General features: G+C 63.0%; 4 protein-coding genes across 7 annotated transcripts; 2 read left to right on the forward strand and 2 right to left on the reverse strand.

The window, feature by feature from the left end:
• The first annotated feature begins 1678 nt into the window (after positions 1 to 1678).
• Positions 1679 to 5683, forward strand: LOC103533236 (semaphorin-3B). The gene is given in 17 exon segments (XM_030458294.1): positions 1679 to 1771; positions 1855 to 1917; positions 2003 to 2122; positions 2450 to 2543; positions 2630 to 2749; positions 3049 to 3194; positions 3288 to 3402; positions 3495 to 3564; positions 3645 to 3789; positions 3899 to 4118; positions 4207 to 4298; positions 4482 to 4523; positions 4633 to 4790; positions 4891 to 4946; positions 5023 to 5162; positions 5250 to 5492; positions 5495 to 5683. Coding segments are annotated over 15 exon segments (1941 nt in total). The 5' UTR covers positions 1679 to 1771; positions 1855 to 1917; positions 2003 to 2011.
• Positions 5684 to 7062: 1379 nt separating this feature from the next.
• On the reverse strand, positions 7063 to 9205 carry LOC103533238 (2'-5'-oligoadenylate synthase 1). The gene is made up of 6 exons (XM_030458712.1): positions 9011 to 9205; positions 8546 to 8843; positions 8291 to 8466; positions 7967 to 8208; positions 7745 to 7880; positions 7063 to 7665 (listed from the first exon to the last, which is right to left on the reverse strand). Exons 1-6 carry the CDS (start codon positions 9203 to 9205, stop codon positions 7144 to 7146), a joined length of 1569 nt encoding a protein of 522 aa, XP_030314572.1. The 3' UTR covers positions 7063 to 7143.
• Positions 9206 to 12170: 2965 nt separating this feature from the next.
• On the reverse strand, positions 12171 to 12867 carry LOC115599022 (semaphorin-3B-like). Its single transcript, XM_030458635.1, is given in 4 exon segments — positions 12171 to 12415; positions 12417 to 12482; positions 12572 to 12716; positions 12764 to 12867. Coding segments are annotated over 4 exon segments (501 nt in total). The 3' UTR covers positions 12171 to 12229.
• IFRD2 (interferon related developmental regulator 2) lies at positions 12856 to 16648 on the forward strand. Of its 4 annotated transcripts, none has more exons than XM_030458231.1 (12): positions 12856 to 12893; positions 13146 to 13265; positions 13405 to 13489; positions 13610 to 13732; positions 13816 to 13975; positions 14162 to 14212; positions 14541 to 14710; positions 14816 to 14921; positions 15131 to 15289; positions 15413 to 15541; positions 15616 to 15711; positions 15877 to 16648. In XM_030458231.1, exons 1-12 carry the CDS (start codon positions 12866 to 12868, stop codon positions 15955 to 15957), a joined length of 1308 nt encoding a protein of 435 aa, XP_030314091.1. In that variant the 5' UTR covers positions 12856 to 12865; the 3' UTR covers positions 15958 to 16648. The 4 variants fall into 4 exon arrangements, with proteins under 4 accessions (XP_030314091.1, XP_030314092.1, XP_030314094.1 ...); XM_030458232.1 differs by having other exon boundaries at positions 15616 to 15693; XM_030458234.1 differs by having other exon boundaries at positions 15152 to 15289.
• Positions 16649 to 19013: the final 2365 nt, after the last annotated feature.

Raw genomic sequence — 19013 nt, forward strand, 5'->3', positions numbered from 1 at the left:
AGCTCTTCTCTTTCCCATGGTGGACACCCCATGAGAGTGGTGGCACGTCAGTGTGGATCTCTTGGGGGAATGAGGGTACCTGTTTTATACAGACCTCCCAAAGCCAGGTGCTGTTCATAGGGTGCTGCAAGAAGAGCCGATACTGTAGCAGTAGGGGAAACTGAGGCATAGGACTCCATGACTCCCACCATGGGCCAGCTTGACTGGTGCTCAGGAGCCTGCTGCCCATCCAGGATGCCTTGTCACTGCCCCTGTGCTTGCCCCGGCCCTACAGGACAGCTCTGTTCTTGCAGGCAGGAATGGCCAGAGCCCAGCATCCGCTTGATGGCAGGGGCTTGGGCAGGCTTGGAAGGGCTGGGTGCTGCTCAGCTGGGCTGCCTCAGTTTCCCTCACACAGGAGTGGGAGGGGGTCCCCAGAGGCTGTTTGGTTCAGGGTTGGATTATCAGGAGCTTAAAAAGCAGAGATGGATGTGGCTGGCCCATGTCCTCCCACAATCACCAGGTCAAGCCTAGTGTGGGCATCCCCTTGTGTTTTCCCAGGGTCTCTATGTTGATGTTAGGGGACCCTACGCTGATGCTCAGGGCTCTCCGAATCCCATTGGCAGCGCCAGAGAGGGATCGTGGTCTGGGGGCTGCGGGGAGGGGGCTGTAACCCGAGCTGAGGTCTTGTTTCTCTGCCCCTGCCGCCAGCCAGGCCCCGGCCATGAGCTGCACACTACTTCTTCTCCTGCTCCTGCTGCGCAGCTCCGCCGCAAGCCGACCCCCACCTGCTGCCACCCCCCGCCTCAAGCTGGCCTTCCCGGGTGAGTGTGGGACACGGGCAGGGTGGGGGGTATGGGGTCGAGCATAAGTGCACCGGTACCATGTCAGCAGCCAGCATCATCCTGAGGGACGGGAGCATGCTGGGGGGGCAGGGAGCAGCATGGTGGGAGGGATGCAAAACCCCCACACTGCCCCTCAGTGGCACCAGGACTTGGGTTGGGCTCTTGACATGGGCTGCTGGTTTCCTTGCCCGAACTGGTTCCCCCGGGACCCCTGCCTGCCCTCGGGCCCTGCCTTCACCTTGCCATGTGCCAGTGCAGGTGCCTCTCCCCTGCGGTGCACTATGGTGGCACTCCCTAGTCCTGGCTGTGCCATGCTCTTTGGGGACACCATGCCAGCTGCAGAGTGTGTGCTGTGGTGCTGTGTCCCAGCCAACGACCTCCTGGGCTCGGCTCAGCGCAGGGGGCTTTTGTCCAGTGGTGGGTCCGGTTAGCACTCTTTTCCCAGCCTGACAAAGGGCTGATTGTTCCCGCTGCGGTGGGATTAGCTCAGTGGGGCAGGGAATGGCCCCTTCTCCTACACTGCCTGCTGCTGGGGTGGCTGTGCAGGGATGGTGCTGGGTGGCATGGGGGTGGTTACTGGCAATTCAGGATGATTGTTGGGTGGTTTGAGGGTGGGTGCCGGCTCAGCACAGGGTTGGTGAACCTGGTCAAGCCAGTGGGACAAGTTTGGAGGAGGGGGTGGGACATCAGGGGGCCATGGCCAGACCCAGGTCCCTTGAGGCGTGTCTGGGGCAGAGGAGTGTGCCGCGTGGTGGGGGCCATGCTGAGCAGTGCTGGTGGGTCCTGCCAGAGCTGCGGGCTCGCCACGGGCTGCGGCTTTTCAAGCTGGAGCGCTCATGCTGCTACGAGGCCCTGCTGCTGGATGAGGAGCGTGGCCGCCTCTTTGCCGGTGCCCAGAACCACCTCCTTTCCCTGGCCCTGGATGACATCAGCCAGTGGACAGGAAGGTAAATGACAGGAGGGACACACTCTGGCTGGGTGGCCCCAGGCACATGCCAGGGCTGTGACCATCCTCCTCTCTCCTCCACAGATCTACTGGCCAGCACCAGTGGAGTGGAGGGAGGAGTGCAACTGGGCCGGCAAGGACATCACTGTGAGTGCAGGAGGTGGCTGGGGGGGTGCCAGGAGGTGCTTTGGGGGCCACTCTAGCATCACTTCCCTGTGCCCTTCATCCCCAGGCCGAGTGCATGAACTTTGTGAAGATCCTGCACTCCTACAACCGGACCCACCTGTATGCCTGTGGCACTGGTGCCTTCCACCCCGTTTGTGCCTTTGTGGAGGCTGGCCAGCACGCAGAGGTGAGCCCCACCAGCACCCCCGTGCCCCCGCCTGCCACTGCCTTCCTGCCTCCTGTCCTTAGAATCACAGAATCAGAGGATTGGTTTGGTTGGATAAGACCTTTAAGACCATTTAGTCCAACCATTAATCCAGCACTGCCAAGCCCAACACTAAACCATGTCCCTCTACACCACATCTACAGCTCCTAGGATGATGACTCCACCACTCTTGGGCAGTCTGTTCTAGTGCATGACAACCCTTTCAGTAAATATATTTTTCAAAATACCAATCAAAACTTTCCCTGGCACAATCTGAGGACACTTCCTCTTGTTCTTACCCTCCGCCAGGAGCCCATCTTCAAGCTGGACCCCCGGCACACCGAGGATGGCAAAGGGAAAAGCCCCTATGACCCCCAGCATGCAGCAGCTTCCGTCCTCGTGGGTGAGGAAGAGCCGAGCCAGAAACAGGGGGCAGCATGACGGGAGTGCCAGGGAGTCTCCCATAACACTTCCTTTGGTGCCTGCCAGGCGAGGAGCTCTATTCCGGGGTGGCCACTGATTTGATGGGCCGGGACTTTACCATCTTCCGCAGCCTGGGCCGACGTCCCTCCATCCGCACGGAGCAGCACGATTCCCGTTGGCTCAATGGTCAGTGCTGAGGAGAGGGAGGGCAATGAGGTCACCAGCACCCCATGGCATTGCTGCTCCCTGGAGGCATCAGGGCAATGAGTCCCCCAGGCTCTGGTGCACCTTGTCCTCCACTGCCTGCAGAGGGTGACTTGTGGGGTCCCTATGTGCCCCCCAGATATCTAGTGCCTGATGGGGCCCGATCCTCACTGTGGCTTTGCTCTGTCAATGGGCAGGGAGGGGTCTGCATCCTCTTGGGACTCTGCTGGGTGTCCCTGGGGCTAGCAGGGGCAGTGGAGGTGTCACCTCTCTGCCCCCAGAGCCCAAGTTTGTGGCCGTGTTTTGGGTGCCGGAGAGTGAGGACCCTGACGATGACAAGATCTATTTCTTCTTCCGTGAGACGGCAGTGGAGCGCCAGCAGGGGCTGGGCAAGACCAGCTTTGCCCGCATCGGCCAAATCTGCCGTGTGAGAGGATTTGTGGGTGGTGAGATGGGGACCAGGGGTCCCCACGGGTGCCACCAGCCACTGCTGACATTGGTACCCTCCCTTTTCTGGCAGAACGACATGGGCGGGCAGCGCAGTCTGGTCAACAAGTGGACAACCTTCCTGAAGGCTCGGCTCATCTGTGCCGAGCCAGGACCCGACGGGGCAGACACCCACTTTGATGAGCTCCGTGAGTGTGGAAGGGGATGAAGGTGGTCCCCCAGAGTGCCCACAGGTGGCCCTGGCACATCGTAGCAGTGCTGATACCCTTCTGGCTTGCAGGGGATGTTTTCCTGCTGCAGACAAGGGACAAGCGCAACCCCCTGGTCTATGCCATCTTCTCCACCTCCAGGTCAAGCCCCCTCCCCACTTCCTTCCCTGTGCCAAGTGGTTCCCCCCTTGCCCCTCACATCACCGTTTCTCTCCCACCAGCTCCGTTTTCCAAGGCTCAGCCGTCTGTGTCTACACGATGGCTGACATCCGCCGGGCTTTCCTGGGCCCCTTCGCCCACAAGGAGGGTCCCAACTACCAGTGGGTGTCGTACCAGGGCCGCGTGCCCTACCCCCGCCCGGGCATGGTAATTGGCACAGGGCTGTCCTGGATGGTGCTGCTGGTGGGATGCTGGTACCCAGGGTGGGGGCTACGGCGAGCAAGACTCCCGCTCAGCCAGTGCTGCCTCCCCGCAGTGCCCCAGCAAAACCTTTGGCACCTTTGGGTCCACCAAGGACTTCCCAGACGAGGTGATCCAGTTTGCCCGGCACCACCCACTGATGTACAACCCAGTGCTGCCCCACAGGCAGCGGCCCCTCTTCCTGCAAGCCACTGTGCCCTACACCTTCACCCGCATTGCTGTGGACCGTGTCACTGCTGCTGATGGCCACTACGATGTCCTCTTCATCAGCACAGGCATGTGGTGACCCCAGAGTTGGGGCAGGGGGGATTGCTGGGGGATGCCAGGGCTGGGACCCCTGGCCTCACCCTCCTCTGCCTGCAGACGTGGGCACGGTGCTGAAGGTGGTTTCGGTGCCCACGGAGAGCTGGCACCGCATGGAGCCACTGCTGCTGGAGGAGCTGCAGGTCTTCCAGGTGAGGGGGAGACTCTACTGCCTGCGTTGGACCCTCCCAAGCACCCTGTTGTGCTGTGCCTGCTTCAGGTTGTGCCAAGGTGCTTCAGCTGCCAGGACATGGGAGCTGGGGGCCTGGACACCTGGGGCCTGGACACCGGGGTCTCCCTGCACACCCTGACTCCTGCCTGCACTCTGCCCACAGGATGCCTCTCCCATCACCAGCCTGCAACTCTCATCCAAGCGGGTAAGAGGGGACCCTGGTTGGGTCGCCAAGTCCTGACATGGCTCTGCCCGACCCCCTGCCATTGTGCTGTGGTGCTCAGCTTCGCTCTCTGCTCCCTCGTCCCCCCCAGCAACAGCTCTACGCCGGCTCGGCCACGGCACTGGCCCAGCTGCCCCTGCACCGCTGTGGTGCCTATGGCAAAGCCTGCGCCGAGTGCTGCCTGGCCCGGGACCCGTACTGCGCCTGGGACGGCACCTCCTGCACCCGCTACGTGCCCAACACCAAGAGGTGGGTGACATGGTGACGTGCTGGCGTGACCTGCCTGCCCCGAGGCCATAGTGAGGGGCGCAGGTCGTGCAGTCCCCGCTCCTCTGCCACCTTCCCGCAGGCGTTTCCGCCGGCAGGACGTCCGCAACGGTGACCCCAACATACTCTGCTCAGAAGGTGAGCCGGGACCTGGCGGGGGGGGGGGTCAGCCCTGCCAGGGTGGGAGACTGATAGCCGGGCCGTGTCCCCCTAGACCCTCGACGCGGCAGCGTGCCCCAGAAGCAGCTCTATGGCGTGGAGGGCAGCACCGCCTTCCTGGAGTGCATCCCCAAATCACTGCAAGCCCGTGTCCTTTGGACCTACCAGCGTACCCCAGATGGTCCCCCGCGTGAGGTAGGCTTTCCTCATCCCGTGCCGGCACCGGGGCAGTGCTGTGCCGTGCCGTGCCGAACTGACCACCTGTCCCCGTGGGTGCCACAGGTACCGGTGGACGAGCGGGTGGTGCGGACGGAGCAGGGTCTCCTGCTGCGCAGCGTGCAGCGCGCCGACGCCGGCCTCTACCTCTGCCACGCCACCGAGCACGGCTTCACCCAGCCCCTGCTGCGGCTCTCCCTGGAGGTGATCGGCGCCCGGCAGGCAGCCCCCGCTGGTGATCCGCCCCAGCTCGCCGCCGGGCCCCCCAGCCGCAAGATCTGGTACCGGGACTTCCTCCAGCTGGTGGAGCGCCCGCCGCTGGAGGCTGCAGATAGGGTCTGCCAGCGGCTCTGGAGCCGAGGGAGACCCCGCCACCCCCCAGTTCCTACGCCGGACCCCCCGGCCGCGGGCAGGGCAAGGATCCACGGAAAGCTCGCCACCGGCGCACCCACGAGGGGCCGCGTGCCGAGCGGGGGCCCCGCAGCGCATCTCCCTGGTGACCCGGGGCTGGCCCCGGGTGCCGGGCTCTGCCTAGGAGCGGGGCCGCGGGCAGGGGCAAAGGCCCCCGCCGGCCTCGGCCGCTCCCCCAGCAGCACCTGAGCTGGGTGCAGGCAGCGGCAGGGGGCTGCAGCTCTGGGGCCAGGAGGGCAGACAGGTTGACCACCTAACCCCTGAGTGGCTGCTGGCCACCATGCACCAGCAGGGGGACCGAGGCGGCTGCCGGCACCGCAGTCACCAAAATATTTATTAACGACTGTTACGGATGAATGTAAACCTGACCCGGCAGGGGGGCGGCGGGGCCAGGCTATGCCCCCCAGCCATGGCAGCGTCAGGGCACAGGGCTGTAGGGCCACCCGTGGGTCCCGGGGGCTGCAGGTAGGAGTGGGACCCCGAGGGGCGGGACAGGCGCTGGTGGGACATGGGAAGCCCAGAAGGAGGAGGGGTGCCCGGGGGGAGGAGGGGGGGGCGCACAGAGGTGGTGCCCAGCGTCCCGAGTGCCGAGCGATGGTGCGAGGGGGGCTTGTACTAATTGAGCACAATAAAGCAGAGGACTCAGCCCAGCGTCCACCTCTGCCCAGGGGAGTATGAGGGTAGGCTGGCAGGTGCCAAGAGGGTCAGCACCGGCAGGGTTGGAGGCCAGCAGGTCCTGTATGGACATATCCAGGGCTGATGAGTTTCCTCCACCCCTACAGCTTTCATTTCTGGAAAACGGAAACCGAAACTTGGCATTTTTCCAGTGTCACCAGCCTGGTGCTTAAAGCAGAGCCAGGAGGTGGCCTCGGTATTTACTGCCTTCTCTTGCCTGGTGTGGCACCAGGACCCCTGGTGGCACTCGCACTGGCCCCTTCCTGCTACTTGGGGTGACAATAGCCTCCCCCTGGTGTCATCAGCACCAGCCAAGGTACCCCAGCACTGGTTGTACACCACAAGGGCACAGGCGGGGCACCAACAGCCCCCCAGCAGGGACTGCTGCAGGGTCCCCTTTGATGGGCAGCCAGGAAAAACCCTGGGCAGGAGACCCTTGAGAACCCAGGGCCAAAGGATGGGGAGGAGCAAAGCTGTAGGGCCTCAGGCATGTTAACTGCCCGACAGTGGTGGGGTGGTGGTCCAAGGAGGTTTAAAAGTTCCTACAGGCAGAGACAGCTGCAGGCTGGAGCAGGCAGAGGATGTAGGTGTCTTTCCCAAGGTCCAGCTGGCACCTTTGGCCCCAGCGGGCACGCCAGGCTTGGGCAGCACCGCTGCTTTGCACCCATTTGTCCCTGTGCTGTCCCAGCAGTTGGTGGCATTGAGGTCCCCCCTCACACCAATTGGGTCCCCCCTTGACCTCCATCCCCCTGTGCCACTTGGAACTGTCCCCAGCCCAGTGAGCAGGACAAGGATCTACCAAGGCATTTATTTTCAGCATGATGAGGGGGAGTTACAGAGATTCCAAGGGGGAGGGAGGGTGTGTGTGTGATGCTCAGGAGGGTGAGCAGGCAGGAAACTGGGGGTGCCTGGGACCTGCACCCCCTCGGAGCCTCCCAACCAGCTGGATGGTGCTCCTGGGGTGGACTTTGTAGTATGCCAGCGTGTACTTGTCCTGCATGTCTGTGCAGTTGTATATCAGGCGCTGCTGGTCAGGGGCAGGCCCATGCTGTCTGTGGATCATCTCCTTCAGCTGCCGGACAGTAAGGGTGGGTTGCACCCTGTAGGTAGTGGTCTTGTTGTCCTGCACGAAGACCTCCATCTCCTGAGGATCAGTCTGCAGCAGTGTTAGCGTGGTGTTGTAGAATATGCCATGGCTGGCCAGAGTCCCATGGTTCTGAAGGACTCCGTTGCCCCTGAGGGGTTCCTGCATTGCCAGGCGCTGCTGGTACCAGGGGATGCCCCATACCTTCTCGACCTCCTCCTTCAGCTGCCAGATAGTGGTGCTTGGGCTTATGGTCTTGCTCAGCCTGGTGCCTGTCAGCTGCTTCACCACAATCTCCACAGGTCGGGCTGGCTGCAGGGACAGGAGAGTGAGTGAGCAAAGCAGGCAGGGGTGGGGGGGTCACGATGCCCACTGGTGCAGGCAGCCTTACCTCCACAACCCAGGCCCGGATGTTCTTGATGCAGGGCAGCTGTGCTAAGTGGGAGGCAGCTGCCTTCTCCAGCAGGTCCCACCTCTTGCCTTGGCCCAGGATTCCCGTGGGGTCGGCAGGGTCCAGGATTACGGGGCTGTGGACACAGAGAGCAAGTGGTGTTGTCAGCCCCAGGCAGCACCGTGGGGCAGTGGCAGGGGTCCCACCAGGCACAGTCCTCACCGGCAACTGCCCAGCAGCCTCTTCACGTGGTCACCAATCTGGCGGTTCTGGAGTGAGTAGAACTCCTCCCAGTAGATGCAGATCTCCTGGTGCTGGCGCAGCAGCTCCAGCACAGTACGGAAGCCCTCAGCTGTGACAAAGTTTTTGTTGGAGTTAGTGCCCACTTCCCATGCGTAGATGGTCAGCAGCTCCAGGGCATACTTGGGAGGCAGGTCTGCGTTGGGGTGTTCTGCTTTCACCAACTGAGGAGAAGACAGGGACAGGGGTGAGAGATGACTAAGGCAGGTGCCCAGTGGATACCAGGAAAGCCAGCCAGCCCCTCACCTCCTTGTACCAGTACTTGACCAGGCGCACAAGGTTCTTCAGCTTTGGAGGGCAACGCTTCACAAACTTCTTCTGCAGCTCAGTGAAGCAGGGGGAGAACTCCCCAGGGCTACTGCAAGCATTCAGGAGCTTCACAAACACATTTGTATCTGGAGGGACATCCTTGATCACTGGCCCTGTGGGGTAAAAAGGAGGGTGAGAACCCACCTGGTGCTGATCACCAAGCCCAGCCCCATACCATCCCACAGCCCTTACCCAAGGCATCATAGGCAGGCAAGAGGTCCACCTCAGTGGACTCTGAGTTCTTGGAGCAGAGGCTGAAGCTGAGGGAACGGGGTGCATTGCTGGGACGCTTGTACCAGGGCTTGCTGATGCTCACAGTGAAATCCACTCTGTCCCTGCAGATGTGCAGCCTCTCCTCGATCAACTTCAGGATATACAACCTCTCCTTGTCCTGCTTCTGCTTCTCGTAGCTGGAGAAGTAGTTGATGAAGAGCACCACATCAGCATCAGAGTTATTCTTCAGGGCTGTGCCCTTGCCTGTTGAGCCACCCTGCAGAGGGAAACCCTGCCTGCTTTAGCATCCCTACCCCTGCATCACCTGCCACCATTCCTGGAGCTGTCAGGGGAAACTGAGGCAGGGCAGGAGCTGAAGCAGGAGGTTAGAGGGGAAGGTGGCAGTGCGGGTGCCAGTTGACCCCCCAGCCTGGTAGCACTCACCTTGACAGTCTTCTGGACTCTGATGTTTTTCTCGAAATCCTGCTGCTTCAGGAATTCACAGATCTGTTTCACCGTCTCCTTCACCTGCCTGCTGAACTCCTCACTAGGCTGCAGGTTGTCCATGATCCAGCCATCCAGCTTCTTGTCGGTCACACCCCACAGCCCGCTCGCGGATGCCATCGGTCCCACTTCCATCCTTCCAGCTGCCGCCGTTCACTCTGAAGCCTGCCTGTCCGGGCTGCCAGCAGCTTTTAAACCTTTGTCACCGCCCCGATGGCGTCACCGCCAGGGCAGTTAAGGTGGCCCCGCAGCTTCGCCTCTCCCCAACCCCCTCGGCTCCTTGGGGGGCTCCTGGCCAGGGGGTTCTCCAGTGCCACAGCCGCGAGGCCTGGGAGAGGGCTGGGAGGAGGGAGGGGGAGGGGAAGGTTGGGGAGCGGGGGGTCTGCGTGGCACCACCATCACCCCCTCACCCAGCCTGGAGGCTGTGGTGACAGTGGCGGTGGCAGCTGCAGGGCTTCGTAGCCCAGGGTGTCCGTAGTGGCACAGCCACCTCCCCTGTGTGCCCACCACGAGGACCCTGCCTGTGGGTCGTCTGGGTGCTGGGGGTGCTCCGCCCCAGCCAGGGGTTGTCGAGTGTCCAGGCTGGGGCACAACCAGCGCTGGGACATGGCTGATGTTAGGCAGAGCCCGGCACCCGGGGCCAGCTCAATTGGTGAGGTCACCAGGGGGATGTGCTGCCGGGGGACATGGCTGATATTGGCGGCACAGTGTCACCATGGGCAGCGGGGCACACCGGGGGTCTGGTATCACCCTAGGCAATGAGACATGGCAGATGCTGGTGTCACCCTAGGCAACGGAATGTGTCCGGTGCTAGCATCACCGGGGGACCCGATGCCCCCCGGCAGCGCGAGGCAGCGGGCGATGCAGGCAGGGGATGCTGCCCGCGCTGCCTTAAGCGCCGGTTGCGACGAAGCCAGGAAACAGCAGTTTCTGTTTCTACCCCATTTTCGGTTTCTGCCTTTCACCAGCTGGAAACGAAAGTACAAAGTAATGTTTGGTCGTAGTCGTCTCGTCCTCCTGTCCGCCGCCCTCCCGTGCTTTCTCGGTCCCTCCCAACCCCGGAAAAGCGGATGAGCCAAAAAAATCCGAAAGAACTTTAGGCCTGGGAACTCGGCGCAGGAAGATGAGCAGAGGCTGCAGGGAGGGGCAGGGAAGAACTAGAAGACGGGGGGTAGAGAGTAGTGGCAGGAGCAGGAAGGGGTGGGGGGTGAAGGCATGAGCAGGAACCAGGCAAGGGCAGGGATAAGAGGCAGGACGGGGCAGATGCCGGACAGGAATTAAATAGCAGCAGGGGTGTGGGTAAGGATGGGGTTGAGCATGGGGTGCAGCTGGGGTCAGAGATAGGGTTAGGGGAAGTGGCAGGAGCAGGGACATAAACAGAGATACAGGCAGAAGCAGTGCTAATGTAAGGAAAGGGACGGGTGTCCCCCTCAGTACGGGGTGGTAATGGGCCATGGATTGGGCCGGGAACAGGGGCAGGGTGGGGATATGAGCATTGTTATGGTAAAGGATAATGACAAGGATAGAAATCGGGACAGAAGCAGGGGTTTGGGCAAGGATGGGGCAGGGACATGGACGGGAGTGGAGATAGAGGCAGGAGCTGGATACAGGCGGGCATGCAGACAGGGCATGGACAGGCAGAGGGGAGAGGTGAAGGGACAGGACCAGCAGCAGGGGCAGGGACGACAGGAGGGATATGGGCAGTTATGCAGGCAGGGGCAGGGCTGTGGTCAGGGGCAGGTGTTACGTTAGCAAGAGTAATTCTTTATTTGCACCTGTGGTGTGTTCCAGCCAAATCAAGGCACCCCAAATATGTTTTCAAACTTGTTTCCCACCCCCTTCCAGTGTAGGGTACAGCACTGTTTGAAAAATCCCTACATACCCTTCCCCTTCCTGCTTTGCAAAGCCACTGCAACTCAATGGTGTTACCACTCTCCTTCTGTCCTCCGGTTGTTCCTGGAGACTGTTTGGCTACAGCTCCTCCTCTAGACGGCCAGGGAATGGGACAGGTAGGGAGGAGCTTGGGTGCTGGCCTTATCTGGGGAGTCCAGGGGCAGCATCTATCCCAGTGTGGGGTCTCCTCCTCCTTGCAAGGAGCTGGGGCCCTGTAACCACAGCTACTGAGCCAGAGCTGTGCAGCGTACTATGTAAACAACAGATATATCTTCAGAGAGCTCATGCAGTTCTATACTGTGAAATTCATACAGCTCACTGCTGAGGGAATGAGATTTTCCAAATGAGATCCGAGCAGGGAGGGGGGCAAGGACATGGACAGGAGCAGAGATAAAGGTAGGAGCTGGATACAGACAGATATGCAGACAGGGCAGGCACAGGCAGAAGGATGGGGAGACATGAAGGGACAGGACAAGCAGCAGAGGCAGGGCAAAGAGCAGGGATATGGGGCTTGTGGCCCAGGGGAGGTGGCTGTGGCACCATGGACACCTTGGGCTATGAAGTCTTGCAGCTGCCACCGTCACGATCACCACAGGTGCTCAGCTGGGTGAAGGGGTGATGGTGGTGCCACGGTGGCATGGTTGGCCAGTAGCCACTCAGGGGTTAGGTGGTCAACCTGTCTGCCCTCCTGGCCCCAGAGCTGCAGCCCCCTGCCGCTGCCTGCACCCAGCTCAGGTGCTGCTGGGGGAGCGGCCGAGGCCGGCGGGGGCCTTTGCCCCTGCCCGCGGCCCCGCTCCTAGGCAGAGCCCGGCACCCGGGGCCAGCCCCGGGGTCACCAGGGAGATGCGCTGCGGGGCCCCCGCTCGGCACGCGGCCCCTCGTGGGTGCGCCGGTGGCGAGCTTTCCGTGGATCCTTGCCCTGCCCGCGGCCGGGGGGTCCGGCGTAGGAACTGGGGGGTGGCGGGGGTCTCCCTCGGCTCCAGAGCCGCTGGCAGACCCTATCTGCAGCCTCCAGCGGCGGGCGCTCCACCAGCTGGAGGAAGTCCCGGTACCAGATCTTGCGGCTGGGGGGCCCGGCGGCGAGCTGGGGCGGATCACCAGCGGGGGCTGCCTGCCGGGCGCCGATCACCTCCAGGGAGAGCCGCAGCAGGGGCTGGGTGAAGCCGTGCTCGGTGGCGTGGCAGAGGTAGAGGCCGGCGTCGGCGCGCTGCACGCTGCGCAGCAGGAGACCCTGCTCCGTCCGCACCACCCGCCCCAACTCTGGGGTCACCACATGCCTGTGCTGATGAAGAGGACATCGTAGTGGCCATCAGCAGCAGTGACACGGTCCACAGCGATGCGGGTGAAGGTGTAGGGCACAGTGGCTTGCAGGAAGAGGGGCCGCTGCCTGTGGGGCAGCACTGGGTTGTACATCAGTGGGTGGTGCCGGGCAAACTGGATCACCTCGTCTGGGAAGTTCCTTGGTGGACCCAAAGGTGCCAAAGGTTTTGCTGGGGGCACTGCGGGGAGGCAGCACTGGCTGAGCGGGAGTCTTGCTCGCCGTAGCCCCCACCCTGGGTACCAGCATCCCACCAGCAGCACCATCCAGGACAGCCCTGTGCCAATTACCATGCCCGGGCGGGGGTAGGGCACGCGGCCCTGGTACGACACCCACTGGTAGTTGGGACCCTCCTTGTGGGCGAAGGGGCCCAGGAAAGCCCGGCGGATGCCAGCCATCGTGTAGACACAGACAGCTGAGCCTTGGAAAACGGAGCTGGTGGGAGAGGAGCGGTGATGTGCCGAGACCGATACCGGGCGCACGCGCAGATGGCGCTGGTTGTTCCCAGGGGGCCGCGCGGCGGGGCGGGGCGAGGGGCGGAGCTCCAGGGGTGGGGCGGGGCCAGAGCCCCGCGCGTGCCGGCCATGCCGCGGTCCCGCCGAGCCCCGCGCCGTGAGTGGGGTCCCGGGCGCGGTGTGGGAAGGTTGGGGACCAAGGAGGGACGGATCGGGGGACAGTGGCGGACCGGGGGGTACAGGGCAGGGGCGTCAAACCGCGGAGTTTTGGGGCGGCGGATGGCATGTGCCGTGGGGCTCTGCCGCCCTGCCTTGCCCCACTGGCAGCGGGACGAGGGGTCCCGCACGGGTTCCGGCCCTCGTCCCTCCTCTGCTCCGTGCTGACAGGACACTGTTGCCCCCGCCGCAGGTGGCCCCGGCAGCGCCCGGGCGGGCTCGACCGCTAGCGAGGAGGAGGAGGCCAGCAGCGAGGTGCTGAGCCACTGCAGCAGCGCCAGCGAGGGAACGAGCCCCGCAGAGGAGGCCGCAGGTGAGCCCTAGGGCTGCCCCGCTCCACCGCTTCCCCCTCCCCCGCTGCTTGTCCCGGGAGTGGCCGGTGCCGTTGCTGTGTGTCCCCACCCGGGGCCTTCCTACTCGGGCCCCGCCGTGACCTGGGTGCACGCTGGCAGGGAGCGAGGCGGCGGATGAGGCAGGCCAGGAGGAGGAGGCAGAGGACAGGCTGAAGGAGCACATGGACAACCTCCTGGACAAGAGGTGAGGAGCGGCTGTCTCCCCCCGTGGGCACGCTGCCCGTCCCTGCCGGCGCTGCCAGCCATAGGCAGTGCCACGGCTCCTCCTGCGCCACCCACCCTGTGACCTCTCCCCGTCTCTCAGCGCCAAGGCGAGGCAAGTGGCACTGCAGAGCCTGCGCCTCGCTTTCTCCTCCAAAACCCTCTACGACTTCCTGCTGGAGCGCCGGCTCACGCTCACCGACTCCCTGGAGAAGTGTCTCAAAAAGGTCTGGGCGAAGGTGGGCACCAGGGCTGGGGGTGTCGAGGCCGGTGGACCGGTGTCTGAGGGAGATTTCTCGTGTTGCCCACAGGTAAAGGGGAGGAACAGGCACTGGCAGGCACTGTCCTCACCCTCCTCTGCCTCCAGATGGGCTCTGGCCCGGAGGGGGAAGAGGCATTTCGCAGCCTGAAGCCCCTGTTCGTCAGTGTCCTGACAGACAGCACAGCCAGCCCCAGCGCCCGGCAGAGCGTAAGGCTTGGCCCCTTTCCTCCTGGGCCTTCAGAGGCCCCTGTGGTCATGTCCCATGGGCAGCAGGACTGGGTTCTGTGAGGGGCAGTGGGTAAATCAGGGGCACCCTCACCCTGCTTCCCCTTGGCTGGGTGCTGGCACCCCATGCTGTCCCTCTGACTGCCTTTTCCCCACGTCTCTTCCCAGTGTGCCACAGCCCTGGGCATGTGTTGCTACATTGCTGCTGCTGACCTCGAGGTAACTGCCTGGGTGTCACCTGTACACCTGCCGGAGGGAACCCCGGGGCTGCCCTGCCATCTGCCCTCAGCCCACGGTGCCAGGGCAGCTTGGAGCTGAGCCGGGAAAGGGGCACATCAGTGACACTCCAGGCAGCTTGGAGCTGAGCTGGGGGTACAAGCCCACCTAACAGAGATGCACTGTCCTGGGTGGAGGAGTCCGACCCTCCTGCCCCAGGGAGCTCCTGGTGCCCCTGGTCAGGGTGGGTCCCCTTTGGTCCCCAGCGCATGGCTTTGCTTTGGTGTCGTCCTGGCAGCTGCAGTCTAACAGGCAGCTGTCTCCCTTCCAGGACCTGATCTCATGCCTGTCCTGTTTGGAGGGCATCTTCAGTCCCCCCAGTGCAGGTGGGGGCGGCTCAACACCCACCCAGCACGGCCCTCTGCACTGCAGCGCGCTCCAGTCATGGTCCCTGCTCCTCACTATCTGTCCCCCCTCCCACATCAAGAGCATCTTGGACAAGTGAGTGGGGTATGAGGGGGTGTAGGGGCTGGTGTGAGGCAGCCAGCTGCAGAAAGGGAGCCCCCAGGGCAGTGCCTGGCTCCCCTGACTCCTTTCCTGCCCCAGTTGCTGGCAGAAGCTGCCCCTTCTGCTGTCCAGCAGCAGTGTCACACTGCGCATCCTGGCTGGGGAGGCCATCGCGCTGCTCTTCGAGCTGGCCCAGGACATGGAGGTACAGTGGGACATTGCCATGGCAGGAGGCAGTGGGTGGGCAGGGAAATGTTGGCACTGGGACCCTGCCTGTGTCCCCACTGATGGCATTGGGAAGCACCAGACTGGTGTCACCAGCAGTGCCCAGGCGGAGGGGCTGGCCACAATGATCCCCCAGCCCTGTTCTGGTGATGACAGCACAGGCAGTGCCCAGAGCTCTGTCCTCTCCAACTCCCCCTGGGTTTTTGGCAGGAGGACTTGTGCCACCAAGATACAGAGTTCCTGTGCACCCAGCTCAAGGTCCTGGCTACCGAGAGCAACAAGTACCGAGCCAAGACAGACCGACGGAAGCAACACTCCATCTTCCGGGACATCCTGCGCTTCATCGAGGTACTGGAGGCTGGCAGTGCCCTTCCCTGCCGAGCTGTGTGGCTGCTGCCCAGCTGCTGGGCAAGTCCCCTCTCTAATGCGAGGCAGGGGACACAAAGGGCTGATGCCCATCTCTCTGCCCAGAGTGGGGAGTACCAGGAGGAGACAGTCAGATTTGGCTTGGAGTGCATGTACCTGGACAGCTGGGCACGCCAGCGGACCTACCAAGCCTTTAAAGAAGTGCTGGGCTCCGGCATCTGCTACCAGCTCCAGGTAGGGACCAGACGACCACACCGGGGGGTGCCAGGTTGGTGCCAATGGCTGCTGACAGGCCCCTTTTTCTGCAGAACAGTGAGCTGATACGGGAGATCTTCGGCCTTGGGCCCCCCTTGGTGCTGGATGCAGCTGCTCTGAAAGCCAGCAAGGTATCCCGCTTTGAGAAGGTGGGTCCCCTGACCCAGATTTGTACCTGCAGTCTCCTCCCACACCACTGTGGGCTCCATCCGAGTACCAGCCTGTGATCACGGAGCCCTGAGCATGGTGGGCACTGGCGGGAGGTTGATCAGCAGGACACCCCCTAACCCATCTGTCCTTCTCTCCCCTCCCAGCACCTCTACAACTCGGCTGCCTTCAAAGCCCGCACAAAAGCCCGGAGCAGGGTGCGGGACAAGCGGGCGGATGTGCTGTGATGGGTGGAGAGGGGCAGAGCCCCCAGCCCACCTGGACTGCAGACCCAGCACTGTGAGGGGCAAGTGTCCCCAGCCCTTGACCTTTTATTCATGTACAGCAGAGTAATGCCTGGAGCTGCCCCGCCTGGGGCTGCCCCCTCTTTTATTTTTTTAACCAAAAAGGATAAAAGAGCAGGGGGGGAGGCAATGGTGTGCTGCTGTGTGCCTGCTCTGAGGCTGGGGCTCTGTGTGGCACTGTGAAGGGAGGAGGTCTCACAGGGCTCTTGCAGCTCCTTTCGGAGGCAGGGCTTGTGTTTCCCCACCCTGGTCCTGTGGGGACACTGGGATGGCCTGGCACAGAGCTCTTCCCCAGCTACCCCCTGCCATGCTGGCACAGCCCCTGCCTCCATGTCCGGCCTGGCACCCAGGGGTGGTGGCAGAGCAGTGTGGGGCAGCAGTCTCTGCCCAGCCCTGCCAGCTGCCTGCTTCGAGCCCTTTTCCAGCCAATGCTTTATATAAATAATCCTTTTGTGAGAAATTAACTATAGGGGGGTGGCACAGAGGGTGAGTCCTGGTGCTGCCTGTGCAGCCTTGGGGACCACTGCCTGGGCATGCACGGGTCTGCACCAGCTGGGAGCACCTGCCACCCTGGGAATGTATCTATGGTGGTGATTTTCTAAGACTTTGATTACAGAATGTTATTAAAAGGCTAATTGCAGAGTGCCTTCTTTCTTGTGCCAGTCCTTGCAGCTCCATCCCTTTCTCCCACAGCCTGGGGTGGGGGTCAAGATTGCCCCTGCCACCCCCTGCACCCTGCGGGATGATGCTGCCAGGTCTGAGCGGGATGAGGTGGGGATACAGCTGCCCGCTCCCCCTCCCACCCTGGGGTGCCCCTTGGGTGCTCACAGTGGGACCAGGAGCAGCTCAGCGGCGCCCACCACGCGCGGCACTGGCATTGAGGCGAGCCCAGAGCTGCCTGCTGGTTGCCCGCAGCTGGCGCACGGTGTCCTCTTGGCTCTGCAGCCACTGGGCCAGCGCCTGCACTGACTGGCTCTGCAGGACTGCGGGGAGAGGAAGAGGACATGATAGGGACAGGCAGCCTGGCCCCCTCACTGTCTCCCGCCAACCCTGCCCTTTGCCACATACCACTCAGGTAGATAGCCAGCGTGGCCAGGACCAGGCTGGCCAGGGCCAGGAGCCCCAGCAGGGCCAGGAGCAGTGGCTGGCCGAGGCAGGGGCAGGGGCTGGCGGCGGGCACAGGGCGCAGGGTGGGCAGCAGTGGCAGGGGGCCGGGGGGCACAGAGCCAGTCGGGTGCCGGCGCAGGCTGCTGGAGGGAGCCGGTCCATTGCCTGCGGGTAGGGGAGACAAGAGGTGAGTGCCCAGTTGCCATCACAGCCATGGCTGGCATGATCCCTGCACTCACCCTCGGCGCCCTTGTGCCCGCCCGTGGCCCAGTGCAGGTCGCTGATGGACTCCACAGGACGCAGGCTGATGGCTCCAGGCTCGCTGCTGTCGGGGTCCCCAGGCTCTGCTGGCGCGGCACCCTCAGCCCTTCCCATGCTGTCAGCTGGGAGCAGAGGCAGAAGGTGAGTGTGGGTCCAGCCCCTGGGGGACCCTCCCCGAGGTGACCCCAGCCTTGATGCCAGCCTGGTGCTGTGCTGAGGTGGGGAGCCAGGGGTGATATTGCCTTGGCACAGCCCTGGTGACACGGGCAGGTGAGTTTCCCCCCCCCCCTCCCAGGCCACAGTGCTGTCATCAGAGCAGTTAGCAGGTGCAGCGTGGCCATGATCCCAAAGTCTTGTTAGTGGGGCTGGAATCTGGCCCTGGCTTGAGGGTGGGAATGTGGAATGTGCCACCCCTCAGCCTGAGTAGCCCAGGCACCAAGGGGTTGTCTGGGGCTCCCCTGGGCCAGCTGGGAGCTTGGCTTTCCCTGTGAGTACCATGCTGGGGATGTATGCTGCTTAGAGGTGTGAAGCTGGAGATAGGGGTCTGTGCTGTGTCAGGGGTCTTCATGCCCACCACCCAGGTGGATACACACCCTTCCCCCCCACCATGGGAGTGAGAGGGTTTTTTTGGGAGCAGGCATGGCTCCAGAACCATCTTGGGAAGAAACAGTGCTCATGCTGGGGTAGAGGGGAAGAGTTATTTTCTGGGTGTTTGCACATTTTGGAGCAGTGTGCAGAGCTGGGGCGCAGTGCCCAGGACAGAGCAGGGCAGGATGACCCTGTACCCGCTCCCAGTCCCCCCCCCGGGGTCCGTGGTGCGTTGCAGAGCAGCATGGCTCCGGCTGCCGCTGGCCGGGCAGTCCATGCTGTCAGTGGGGTTGACAGGTGTCAGGACTGGGAGACCTTGGCTGGTGCCCAGAGACCCCCTAGACCCTCTCCAGGGCCCTGTCTTTGGCTGGGGCTCATCCATGGGTACCTCCATCACCCCTGCATCTGCTCCCCCCAGATGAGGGCACAGTTATGTGCCTAGAATTGGTGCAGGGTGCTGTACCATCCAGTTGCCTGCTCCCCTCCCCTCAACCCCCAACCCCTCCTGCCCTGTACCTGCAGCCCTCCAGGACCTCATGTCTTGCCAGATGGGCATCTTTGCCTGCAGCCCCTGTGGTGGAGGGCAGCGTTTGGCTACCGCCTCCATCCCAAGCCCATGGCCCAGTGCCACCTGGCCCCCTCAGGTGCCAGAGCCCCCACCAGCCCCCAACCTGCTCCCCAGCCTACCTTCTCCAGCCTCCCTGGGCATGGCTCCCCGTGCCCTGCAACCCGGGTGGCGTGAGTGGGCAGAGAGGCAGTGCGGGGCCCCTGGGAGCTGGGCACTGGGTTCCCAGTGCACCAACTGCACTGCTTAAAATAGGACAGTGAGAAATACTGTTTGGGGGGGATAAAAATAGCCATGGGGAGGGGGGACCAGAAGCACAGTCAGGGCTGCTGGAAGCGCGCTGCCAGGATGGCAAAGGGAGAGTAGCCCACAGCAGCCACCCATGTCACCTTCTCAGGGTAAAGGGGCTACCAGCTCACCATGGGATCAAGACAGAGCCTGTGCAGGGAAACTGGAGCACTGCTAGGCCCAGGCAGAG

The sequence above is a fragment of the Calypte anna genome, chromosome 12 (genome assembly GCF_003957555.1).
Source record: "Calypte anna isolate BGI_N300 chromosome 12, bCalAnn1_v1.p, whole genome shotgun sequence".
Classification (NCBI taxonomy): Eukaryota; Metazoa; Chordata; class Aves; order Apodiformes; family Trochilidae; genus Calypte; species Calypte anna.